Below are 13,508 nucleotides of genomic sequence, written 5' to 3'. Positions count from 1 at the left end.
GCAAGTCCCACAACTTGAAGGCCACCAGGAGCCAGAAAGCAAGGGGCCTATTCACAAACCCTTCAGGTCAAAAAAAGAAAATGGCACCAGGGCAGCCATCTGAAGACATGCCGGCCACTGGCCAGTGTCACAATCTCGGTGTCAGCAGCTGAGCTCCAGGCAATTCCATCCGAAAAACACTGGGGACAAACATGAGTAAAGAAAATGAAAGCTTCTAACTTCATTTGGATGAAAAAAATATAGTCTCAGCCCTCAAAGTAATTCCATTTTCTTTGCCACGGCAGTGAAGTTCTAATTTTCCAAATTCACTGTTCGTGGAAATCAATGCGAAACAGGGAAGAGGTTGTAGAAATTTGCCAAGGTGGGTTCATTCTCTGGATGCTGATGTAGCACCGGGCAGGCCACAGAGGAGGCCGCACTACACAGGCAGGGGAGAAGGCACAGACGCTTTTCGCAGAAGCGCTGTTGTCAACACCACAAGAAAGACCATTTGGAGGCTCTCAGCTAATCCATTAATCATGACAGGATTATCTCAGTTAATTTTAGAATACCAGTTTTCTGAAACATCGGACTTCTGGAAAGAGTTGTCATTGTAATTTACGTTATGAACAATCCCAGGATGAGCAAGCTCGCGGTTGCTGGCATGAGACCTGTGAGTCCTTCTGGCCTGACCAAGACAGCAGGTATCAGAGGAGAGGCTGGGAGATGCCCCTTGACCCCCTGGACCAGCTCAGCAACCAGCTGGCCAACCTGCAGCACCCAACCAGCAGATGAGTGACCCCCCAGAGCCCGCCAAGGAAGGCTGCGTCCCAAGATAAGTGGCGGGGAGCAAGATCTATGCAAGGACACCCCACATCAGAACAAGACTTCTCCCCTTTGCAGGCACTTGAAACTGATTTGGGGGTCCAGTTATCCCACCTCCAAAATGACCAAAAAAGAGATCACGATAAAGTCCAAGAATGATTCTGAGTGAAGTGTTTAGAAGCAGGAAATGTGGAGCCAGGGTTGAGGGGTTCACCACCACCCTGAAGTCTTGGGGGCGGTTCCCTGGGTTCCTCACTGAAGCTGCATCAGTCTCCACTGGGCCCTGCACACCGGGGTCCCCTGTGACCGTGGTGCTGAACCCCAGCCTTTGCTTCTCGCGTCCGTATGTTTCGATGCTTCCATGGAATCTATGCTCTTTGTCCACTTTGTTTTATTTCTTCACTAAAATAAACACGAGTGCCTCTCGCTTCCACCTCTGATTCTTATATAACCTCAGGCTGCAGGGTTTATGGCTTCTCAAGTTAAGAAAATGAGTCTTGCCAGCCAGTACCAGCGGCACGGTGTCCCAATGCATAGGGCAAATTAGAAGACAGGCAGCAGGGAAAAGAAAAACTACAAGCAAAGTAGCAACGCCTCAGAAAAAAAAACACACCACAAAAAAAAACCACCCACCAGCTTGCAACTATGGTGACTTGGAAGAACTTCTGAACCTTCCAGAAAAAGAATTTAAAATTGCCGTAATGAAAAAACTGATGGAACTCATTAAGGAAAACAACACTCAGAAGAATGAAATTGAGTCCCTAAAGAGGGAAATGAAGGAAATGCAGGAGATCAAAGGATTAACAGAAGAGCTAAAGAATGCTGATAAAAGCAGTGATAACAGAATAGAGGAAATGGAAGAACGAATAAGCACTCTCGAAGACACAGAAATAAAAAGAACCAAAACAGAAAAGGAAAGAGAAGTATGAATGAAAAAGACTGAAGAAAGACTTTGGGAAGTATCTGACTCCATGAGGAAAGGAAATATAAGAGTTAAAGGAATCCCAGAAGGAGAGGAGAGAGACCTAGGAACAGAGAAAATATTCAAGGAAATAAATGAAGGGAACTTCCCAAACATGAAGAAGGAGCTGAAAATTGATATACAAGAAGCAAGAAGAACACCAAACTTCCATGATGGAAGGAAAAATACAGCAAGACACATATTAGTAAAGCTCCCAAGAATCCAAGGCAAGGAAAAAATAATGAAGGTGACAAGAGAGAAGAAACAGATAACATACAAAGGAAAACCAATCAGACTGGCATCAGACTTCTCTAAGAAACACTACGGGCAAGGAGAGAGTGGAGGGACATAGTCAACAGACTCCAAGAAAACAGATGCCAACCAAGAATACTCTATCCCGCAAAGCTCTTCTTTCCTCTTTGAAGAAAGAATAAGGACCTTCCCAGTCAAACAGAAACTCTGGAATTTCATTACGACTAAACCCCTACTCCAAAAAATACTACAAGCAGTCCTAAAGCCAGAACCTCAGAGGGACGAATAACGATAGAAGGCCAAAAAAAAAAGTTATTTAAAGAATAAATAAATAAAAATCAAAGGAAAGACGGGGGAAGACAAACACAATGGCAAATAGAGATGCTAACATATCAATATTAACTCTAAATGTAAATGGACTAAACTCTTCAATAAAAAGACACAGAGTCGCAGGCTGGATTAAGAAACAAAAACCAACCTTTTGCTGTCTCCAGGAACACATTTAGCTACAAAAGATAAAAACAGACTCAAAGTTAAAGGATGGAAAACAATCCTACAAGCAAATGGACCAAAAAAGAAAGCAGGAACAGCTATACTTATATCAGATAAAACAGATTTCAAACTCAAAAAGGTAAAAAGTGACCCCAACAGTCACTACATTATGATCAAGGGGACAATACTTCAAGAAGAAATAACACTTATTAACATATACTCACCAAACGAAGGAGCACCAAAATATACCAGACAACTATTATCATCTCTGAAAACAGACATCAAACACATACATAGTAGGAGACTGCAACACACCACTGTCAACAATGGATAGATCAATGAGACAAAAAATAAGTAAAGACACTAAAGCTCTAAATAAGGATATAGAGCGCTTGGGCTTAACAGACATCTATAGAACACTAAACCCCCAAAAATCTGAGTACACATTTTTCTCAAGCACACACGGATCATTCTCCAGGATCAATCACATACTGGGACACAACACAAACATCAACAGATACACCAAGATTGAAATCATACGAAGCATCTTTTCTGACCATGAAGGCATCAAACTAGAAATGAACCATAAAAAGAAGGCAAGGAACTCTCCTACCTCATGGAGATTGAAACCCACACTACTGGAAGAACACTGGACTAATGGGGAGATCAAAGAAGAAATTAAAAAATACTTTGAATTGAATGACAAGGAGGACACCAATATCCTAAATGTATGGGATGCAGCAAAAGCAGTAATAAGAGGAAAATATATAGCAATAGAAGCTCACATCAAGAAACAAGAAAGAACTCAAAGAAACAACCTAATCTCAAAGCTCAAAGAACTAGAAAAAGAACAACAAAAAAACCCCAAAACCAGTAGAAGAAAAGAAGAAGTAAAAACCAAAGCAGAAATAAATGAAATTGAAACTAAAAAAAAAACAATCCAAAAGATCAATGAAACCAAGAGCTGGTTCTTCGAAAAAATCAATAAAATAGACAAACCCCTAGCCAGGCTCACAAAGGAAAAAAGGGAGAAAGCACAAATAAACAGGATAACAAATGGAAGAGAAGAAATCACAATGGACACAGCAGAAATCAAAAGAATAATCAGAAACTACTATGAACAGTTATATGGAAACAAGTTCAACAATCTAGAGGAGATGGACAAATTCCTGCAACTCTACAATCACCCAAAGCTAGATAAAGAAGAAATGGAACACCTAAACAGACCAATTACAAGCAGAGATATTGAAATGGTAATCAAAAACCTTCCCAAAAACAAAAGCCCAGGACCTGATGGATTTACAAATGAATTCTACCAAACGTTCAGAAACGAATTAGTGCCTATACTTCACAAACTCTTCCAAAAAATTGAGAAGGGAGAGATAATACCAAACACATTCTATGAAGCCAACATTACACTAATACCAAAACCAAACAAGGACAACACAAACAAAGAAAACTATAGGCCAATCTCGCTAGTGAACACGGATGCAAAAATCCTCAATAAAATTTTAGCTATCAGATTCCAACAACGTATCCATAAGATAATTCACCACGACCAAGTAGGATTCATTCCAGGGACACAAGGATGGTTCAACATCCAAAAAATCAATCAACGTTATCCAACACATCAACAAAAAGAAATATAAAAACCATATGATAATATCAATAGATGCCAAGAAAGCTTTCGACAAAGTGCAACACCCATTCATGATAAAATCCCTTGAAATTCTTGGGATACAAGGAACATACCTCAACATCATAAAGGCCATATATGACAAGCCAACAGCCAGTATCATTCTCAATGGTGAAAAGCTGAAAGCATTTCCATTAAGATCTGAAACAAGACAAGGATGTCCACTTTCACCACTGCTTTTCAATATAATACTGGAAGTCCTAGCCAGAGCAATAAGACAAGAGAAAGACATACAAGGAATCCAAATAGGAAAAGAAGAAATCAAACTATCACTATTTGCAGATGATATGATAATATACATAGAGAACCCCAAAAACTCCACAGAAAAACTAATTCAACTCATCAATCAGTTCAGTAAAGTGGCAGGATACAAAATCAACACGCAAAAGTAAGTAGCCTTCCTATACACAAACAATAAATCTGAAGAAGAAGAAATCAAAAAAACCATCCCTTTTATTAACAAAACAAAAAAAATCAAATATTTGGGAATAAATCTAACAAACGAGGTAAAGGACCTATACAAAGAAAACTATAAAACACTGTTAAAAGAAATAGAAGAAGACACAAAGAAATGGAAAGACATCCCCTGCTCATGGATTGGAAGAATAAACGTTATTAAAATGGCCATCCTACCAAAAGCAATATACAGATTCAATGCTATTCCAATCAAAATTTCAATGTCATACTTCAAAGAAATAGAACAATTATTGATGAAATTCATATGGAATCACAAAAAACCCCCAATAGCCAAAGCTCTCCTGAAAAAAAAAGAAGGGAATGGAGGCATCAGACTCCCAGACTTCAAACTATACTACAAAGCCATAATCATCAAAAATGCATGGAACAAGAACAGACACACAGACCAATGGAATAGAATAGAAAACCCAGAAATAAACCCACAGATTTATGGTCAACTAATCTTTGACAAAGGAGCAAAGACTATGCATTGGAGCAAAGAAAGTTTGTTCAATAAATGGTGCTGGGAAAACTGGGTCGCTACATGCAAAAGAATGAAGCTTGACTACTACCTAACATCATGCACAAAATCCAACTCAAAATGGATTAAAGAACTAGACATAAGACCTGAAACCATAATATACATAGAAGGAAATATAGGTGAAACACTACATGACATGCACATCAAAGACATCTTTACAGACACATCACCCAAAGCAGTGATAGTGAAGGCGAAGATAAACAGCTGGGACTACATCAAATTAAAGAGCTTCTGCACAGCAAAAGAGACAATAACAAAAACAAAGAGAAACCCCACTGACTGGGAGAACATTTTTGCACACAACACTAATGATAAAGGACTGATCAGAAAAATCTACAAAGAGCTGATGAGACTCAACAAAAACAAAGAAAATAATCCAGTCAAAAAATGGGCAGAAGAGCTAAAAAGAAACTTCTCCAAAGAGGAAATGCAAATGGCTAACAGGCATATGAAAAATTTTTCAACATCACTTGTAATCAGAGAAATGCAAATCAAAACTACAATGAGATAACATCTTACACCAGTGAGAATGGCACATATTGAAAAAACTAGCAACAACAAATGTTGGCGAGGTTGTGGAGAAAAAGGAACTCTCCTGCACTGCTGGTGGGAGTGCAAACTGGTCCAACCACTGTGGAGAGCTGTGTGGAGATTTCTGGACCTACTAAAGATAGAGCTTTCATATGATCCAGCAATTCCACTCCTAGGTATTTACCCAAAGGACACAGAAACATCAATCCCAAACTTTATAGCAGCACAATTTACAATAGCTAAGCTTTGGAACCAACCCAAATGCCCAAAAAATAGATGACTGGATCAAGGAGATGTGGTACATATACACCATGGAATATTACTCAGCAATCAAAAAAGATAAACACATGCAATTTGCAGCAACATGGATGGAGCTGGAAGGGATCATGCTCAGTGAAATAAGCCAGAAAGAAAAAGAAAAATACCGGATGGTCTCACTCATAGCAGGAATCTAGAAAACTTAAATAAGGGACCAGGAAAAAGAATAACTATAAGAAAGAAAATATCAAAATCAACAAACAACTATGAGCCAGAGACACTCTATGGGGGGGGGCGGGGAAAGGGGGCATTGGGGTCAAAATAAGGGGGTTGTAATTGTACGGGGAATATAAAAATAAAATTTAAATAAAAATAAATAAATAAATAAATAAATAAAATTTTAAAAAAAAGAAAATGTGTCTTCTACACACACACACCGCGGGTTTGCACGTGCCCTTTGCACATCATTCTAACTGTGCATCTTCCAGTTCTGGAAGCTAATGTCTCCCAAGGGACAGGAGCAAGTTTTGTTTTTATTCTGGTCAGTCACGTGGTCACGACTCATGTAGCCCTAAGTGACCCCATCTTGCTCATCATTAAACTGCTTGGACGACGTCACTAGCAAAAGAAACTACACCAAGAGGTGGCCGGGATGTGGGGTGACCACTGGGGGGAGTGGACACTGGGACAAAGGTGGCATTTAGCCCAGTTAAACGTGAATCCAAAGGAAAGACCCGCAAGAAATAGGTGTCACGGGTCCCCCAAGACAAGGGTCCCCAAAGATATCCAGGCACAGCAGAACCGGTGACTGCCACCCTACACCCACCATGGCGCTCACACAGCAGGGCATGCACCTGGTGCAGCCGGGGACAAACGCCCAACTGGGCAAAGAGCGGGCAGCAGCAGCTCAGAGACACCTGCGTGGCTCCCAGGGAAGCAGGAGGGTGAGGCTGGAGGACAGGCTAGCAGCAGTCACCTGACATGTGGGCACAGCCCACGGGCGTGGAAGGGGCACCCGGTGTGCGGGGGGCCGGGGGCTCTGGGAAGCTGGCAAGACTCTGCCTCGACCCAGCAGGTGACAACATGATATTTACTTTCAAAAAAGTATGAGCTATACAAGATCACACCAGGCCCTTTTTCATTGTGGCATTAAACCAGGAAAGGTGTGTGGGGGGGGGCGGTTTAAGAGAACAAGAACAACTGTTCTCAAATTACCCAAAACATGGTTTTCTGGTGGGAAAGTTCAGGCCTATTCCCCTGGCAGACCTGAGGGAGCAAGACAGCAGATTTGGGTGAGAATCAGCAAAACAAGGAGGGAAGACAAGGGGTGGGGGGAGGAGGGGAAGGTGAAGGGGAGGAGGCACAACTGGACATTCTGGTGAGGACTGAGCTTCCTGTCCAGCAGGCTGGTGAGTGCGGAAGGGGGCCCGCGGACAGCCAGGCCAAGGGGCCTGCCCCAGGGTCTTTCCAGGCCGGAGGCTCTTGACTGTCGTCTTCTTTTTCACTAGCAATACGACCACTTGGAAAAATCAGATGCAGACCTAAATGCGTAAATGTATAAAGCAGACACTTACAGCACAAAAGGGTCCTCTGGCTAAACAGCCGCCTATTCTCACTGGTTGTTTGCAAGCCGTGGACTGTCTAACCCCATGAAGTGGGGCGCAGGATTGAGAGCTTCCGGTGAGGCCCTGGAGGCCACAGCCAAACAGAGGAGGTGCCGCAGAGGCCATTTCACCTACGTGCCCCGCATGGGCGGGCTTCAGTGGTCACGCTGGCTGGCCTAAGAGGTCACCGCATGGGCAGGCTTCAGTGATCACGGCAGCACAAATGCCACAGGCTCAGGCCCCTCCTAGAGGCCCAGCTCACGTCACGTTGCAGTGACTTCCGACTTTCAGAGAAAGGCAGCGGAGCCTTGGCTGAAGGTTATCTTCGAACACGTCACAAGACAAAACAAGATCTGCTGAGCTGGTGATAATCCAGATTACCATCCATTGCCCCTGGAGCAACAATGGAGTCTAACCAGCTCTGTTTTATAAATATTGTGGGCCCAGCACATCCGGGAGGTGCACCGTCACCGGCTCTCTCCTCCCTCTTGCCAGCAAATTATATCAACAACCTGAAGTGACTGAGCACTATATACAAACACAGCTGATGGAGCAATCTGCAAGCCACACAGCCACATCCACGGGTGGCCCTGCTCACGTGCCCGCACACGCGCGGCACCTGCATGTCAGAGGAGGCTCTGAACACGAGGACATGCGCTTGGCTTAGAATGGAACCACCCACTCGTGCTTGGTGGCTGGCTGGTGCTGGGCTCTGCCGACCTTCCGCAGACACGTTGCTGTGTGCTTGAGCGAGCATCATGACAGTAAGTGGGGGTCCCAGCAACCACCCAGGAGGTTCCCACCCACGACCAGAGAGAGAAACAGGCTGACTTTACCCCTGAGCAAGTGAGCCAATTGAAGCATCCAAAGTGACCGCCGATGGACCCCATCAAAACTTGCATCAAATCTCGGGAGGGAAACATTCCTGCGGACCACGAACCACTGTCCAACACACAGAGCATCAAAGATCTCCTTCCAGAAGGGACCACAGGCAGTCCACCAGGATTTAGTGCCCTTGAGGCTTGACAAAGACTTTCAAAGGTCCACGGGGTTCAATCAGTGGAGCCCGGGGCTCCAAGGGGCAGGAGCCTGGCCGAGGAGCAGAATGAACTCACTAACGGAGCCTGCCTCTGCCCCCCGCTCAGTCAACACCATCAGGGAGATTTGAACAAACACAAGGTTGGCCAGTCCCCGAGCTGCTCTTGCCACGTTTGTTAACTGCCTCTTACCACACGCAGGTCAACTCCTCAGCCTGAGGACTCCTCCTTCCAGATACTCTGAAATGGAGACCCACACTTCCTGTGCTGATTTCTGAACGTCACAGTGAATCGTGTGCAAAGGAACTGGCTGCTTTATAAGGGGGCAGATGGGGCGCAAGGGTGGGCACTGCTGCCAGGCGGCCAGCTACACCAGGTGAAGACCCACCTGACTGGAAACAGAAGTCGTGCCTCCTTTGCCCTGCAACTCTGTCTGGGTATGGGAGGCCAGCATGAGCCAAGCGATGTTGCGGTTGTGACACAGTATCCACTCCCCACAGGAATCCTCATTCTCTGGAGAAGAGCAAGAGGGCAAGGAAGCTGGGCAGGGCACCAGCGTGCGCGGGGGCTGGGGCACCCCCTGACTGGCCATCAGTACTCAAGAAACTACTACGTTTCTCCAGCTCTGCCAGCATGGGGGAGGGGCCAGCCACTAGCATCCGAGGTTCTGTGACATTCCAGACACCAGCGATTTCAATGTCCCTGAGAGCCTGTGCTATTATTCCTTAGCACATAATAGGAGTAGCTTTTTTAAAGATGATAACAGCACTCACAGGTTCAGTCATCAGGGCTGGGGAACCAAGGATGCCATGAAACCAGAAGGGGTGACGGCCTCCCAGGAGTGCCCCCCCTCCGCGCCGTCTGCCTGCCCCTCAGAATGAGTCACTACATGTTCTGAGGACTTGGTTTTCTGATCTGTAAAAGAGGAATAAAATATTGCCGGGGAACAATGGGAGAAAGCACCTAATCAAATGATCGTACACACTTGCTATTTAAGGGCAAAATGCTATTTAAGTGCTGTGATGTCCAATAAGAGGTTGGTGGATTCTAGAAGGGGACAATCAATATTTTTAAATAGGTTTTTTTCCATCTCAGTCAAACAGTATAATACATGTAGAGATTGTGCATTCTCCCCATCTGTGTCCAGGGAACACTGTAAAGGGATCCCTAAATAAACATTAATCCCTTATTTCAAGATCAGACTCCCTTCTGAAATAGATCATTTGAAAACTCCATCCGCCTCCCTCAAGATGGTTTGTTTTTTGTTGTGATGTTGTTTGGTAGGGTTCGCTGAAGTCAAGCTGTTGGACTTGGTGCTGAGATTAAAGTGCTAAAAATATTCCCAGCTACTTATGCTATTGACATTCGATGTGTGGCCTGCGTGGCTCTGAGAACAAGTCAGCCCTTAGCCCTGCCCTCTTAGCCCCGGGATGTCTTTTCAGTCCCTGACCCTTGGGTCCTCCCACTGGCCTTGGGGGTCATGTGGAGATTCTCTTCCCATCTCTCCACTGCGAACACAGTGCACAGAGGGGTCCCCTCCAAAGGACACTGGCTTCTTATCCAAAAACAGAACAGTCACTGGCATTTGTGACAAAGGCGATGTCACTGGTGATGACACGTTTGCAAGGCTGTCCTGTACCCCTAAGAGGCCACCAAGCACATTCACTCCCAAGCAGGGACTCAATTAAAAACCCACAAACACCTCCAGCTTTTTAGTGACAGAAGTATCCACAGAAGCTGATCATCCCTGCACCCCCAGGAATGGCTGTGTCCTTGCTCTGAAACCCCTTTTGATGGGCTGGGGAGGGCCAGGCGAGGCAGGACCCCAGAGACTCCAGCTCCCTTCGAAAGAGGGCCCAGCACAGGAACATACAGAGTAACAGCTCAAATGACATCCTAGTGATACCTTTTTAACGGTAAGATAACTTTAATCACTTTTTAATTGGAGAGACTGCCTGAGGAGCCTGTGACTTCATGCCCTTCTGCTGACCCCACCGTGAGTAGCCCACACAGGAAAGCCAGAATTTCTACCCCAAGCTCCCTGCAGAGCTGACCCTGTACCAGTCACACATCTCCAAGCCCGGGTTGCTCCTAATAGAAGAATGTCCTGTTCCCCAGGAGGGCTCTGGGGTCTGCAAGCGCCTCCAGGCCCCTGGGCTCCCAGTGAGACAATGAGCCGTCCACCCTGCCCTGCCAGTGCCAGGTTCCCCTGTGCCCCTAGTGCTTTCACTGTGTGCTGCCCCGTGGGTCCCCAAGGCTTGGAAATGTTCCCCTGCACCCCTGCTCCCAGGACTCCCTGCCAGTGCCTGCCAGTGGACAGAACTCTGCCTGCCCACGAAGGGCACAGGGAGGGAGGGGAGCAGCGCAGGTTTACAGGGTGACATGGACTGACAGGCTTGGGCTTTGGGGAGCCAGAGGTGAGTAAGAGGTCCAGGCACACAGCCCTGCTGTGGGTTTGGGAGAGAGGAGCCTGGCAGGTTTGTACCTGTAGCCACCTGGCCAGCCGGGCACCTGCACTCCCCACTTTCTGACTGAGTCCAGAAACTCTATACCCCTCCTGGGCCTGACCCAAACCTGGGGCGGCTGGTGATGAGGGAGATCCGGCAGCCTGCAGCTTGACCCTGCGACCCCACACCTCGGACATTGCAGCCCCCCACCACCAACCCCGGCTGTGAGGCGGAGACAGGTGCATCCCCTCCCCCGCCTCCCGCCCCCCCTCCCCACCCCTGCGACGGAGGGTCGCCCTGCTCTGTTCGCTGCCCACGATCCCTGCAGGGGTGCCTGGGGAGCCTCCCTGCAGGGTGGGCAGCGCTGGTCCAGGACCCCATCACTTTCCCGGGACTTCACTCCACCGCTGTCGCGCTCTCGGCAGAGGAGACCAGGGCGGCGCGAGACAGGCCCCCAGTGGAGCTCCAGGGCGCGCTCCCCTCGAGGGGCGTCAGACCCGCGCCGCCCGCTCCCGGGCCCGGAGGCCGCCGAGCTGGCAGCAGGCGCGGGCGCGAGCGGTGCGAGGGTGGCTACGGAGGCTGGAGGGCCCCTGTCTGCCGTCCCTCCCCGGCTGCGAGCTTACCGTTGGACCGCCGGACGATGTTCTCCAGAAACGTGTTCTGCGGGGCCACCAGTCCCCGCCGGCCCCCGGCCATGGCCATCTTCCCGGCGCTGGGCGAGGGGGCGCCCCGCGCGGCGCTCACGGCCGCAGGCAGCTGGGCACGGGGCCCGTGCGCGATCCGGCCGGCCCGAGCCCCACGCGCCCCACGCGCCCCACGCGCCCCCGGCCGGCGCGCAGGGCTTGCTCCTCACAGCCCCGCGCCCTCCCGCGCTCTCCTCGCCCGCCCGCACCGCGCCCGCCGCCGCTGCAGCCGCTCGGGTGGGCGGGGGCCGCGCACGCCCAGGGCGCCCCCTGCCGGGCGCTGGGTGCTCGGGGCCGGCACCGCGGGGCGGGGGGAGGGAAAAGGGGGGGCGTCGGGAGGGAGGCGGCACGCGCACCCCGGTGCCGTGCCGTTCAAACCTGCCAGCGCGCGCTCCAGGGGCGCACCTGGGCGCGGCATCAGGGTGGATGCACCCCTAAGGTCGCCAAGAGTCTAGGACCTTGATGGCACCCTGCTCCCTCCCGCTGTCGCCGGATCCTGGCCCTCCTCAGCTCTGCAGCTGGGGATCTGCCAGCTCCCAAAGCAGCGCCTCTCTCGTTAGTTCCACAGCCTGAGGCCCTGAAGTTGTTTGGGAAGGGCGCGGGTCACCTCTGAGTGACCCTGGTTGTTTCCGAAGATCACACACAGCTCCCCAGGTGTGGTCAACTTGCGGGCAGCCTGACCTTGTCCTGCTCACGTCCAGAGACCGCCCTCCAAAGGCCGCGGAGAGCTATGTGCAGGAGTCCCTTTCCTGAAGTCAGGGTCACTCATTACACTTTCAGGAAAGACGTCTGTGCCTGTCTCGCTAACCCAAAGACATCCAAAGAGGATTTGGCTTTTGCAACAAGGCAATCTGGAAGCCAACGTCCCGGCCCACCCAGCGCCAGGAGCGCCAGGGCCTACCCATCCCTTCCCAGCAGGCCGGAGTTTACATATTTACCCACCCTGGTCTGCAGGCTGCCTGCGTGCGCTCCTTCCGTGCGGTGTGGAAGGCTATTTTTTGAACCTGGCACATGCAACAATTCTTCCTTGTAAGTAACTATAACTCTTTCTGTCCTGGGCGCTGGTTTGGGGAGGCCCGGAAACTGGGGGCCTGTGCCCACATAACTCCCCCTGGTCAGGGCAGGTGCTTAGTGGAGAGGCAGGAGCAAAGGGAAACACAACACAGCTGGCTTGTTTCTAGAGCAGGTGCCGGGCGGGTGCAGCTGCGGGATGTCCGGCTTTCCGCCTTCGCGGCATTTGGGCTTGAGGACCATCCACATCCCTGCCAGTCTCCACACCTGCGCCGGGTCGGAGGAAACTAACCCCGAAGGTTCCCGCGGGAGCTAGGAAGCCCTCCCTTGCTCCTGGGGGAGGGGGGCGATGTCTACCCGCACACACTTGGACCCCCCTCCGGGGATGTGGTCAGAGACCTGTCTAGAACCCCCGCCCCGATGACTCCTAGTCTTCCGGTGAGCTCCAGGCCGGGTCAGCATGAACAGCCACTGTCTAGGGTAGCGGCCCTGGGGCACTGGTCAGCGGCTGACAGGTCTGCGTATATCGCTTTGAGAAAGAAGAACTGGCTCGCCGGGAGTACTTCCCCACGGGGACCTTGGAGATGGCCACGGAGGGGACCCGGTGGCGTCTAAGTGCTCCCTGCACCAAGTCAGGGGTCAGTGCAGAGTGCCGGAATGAGCTGGAGACGCAGCAGGCATCGCGCTTTGTCTCGTCCCGCCAGGCACAACCTAAGCGGTCCGAGTGTGGACGTG

General features: G+C 49.3%; 1 protein-coding gene across 1 annotated transcript in view; it reads right to left on the bottom strand.

Annotated features, from left to right (window-relative positions):
• KCNH1 (potassium voltage-gated channel subfamily H member 1) overlaps positions 1-11,781 on the bottom strand; it is a gene marked incomplete at both ends in the record, with an annotated part of 143,959 nt that extends 132,178 nt beyond the window's left edge. Inside the window, one exon of the mRNA XM_084245500.1 lies at positions 11,703-11,781. Coding sequence (XP_084101626.1) covers positions 11,703-11,781 — 79 coding nt within the window. The remainder of the gene's footprint in view (positions 1-11,702) is intronic.
• Between the last annotated feature and the right edge of the window lie 1,727 nt (positions 11,782-13,508).

Source organism: Talpa europaea (genome assembly GCF_964194135.1).
Source record: "Talpa europaea genome assembly, chromosome: 10".
NCBI lineage: Eukaryota > Metazoa > Chordata > Mammalia > Eulipotyphla > Talpidae > Talpa > Talpa europaea.
The sequence above is the reverse complement of the archived record's forward strand: the minus strand, read 5'-3'. Positions and strand labels throughout refer to the sequence as shown.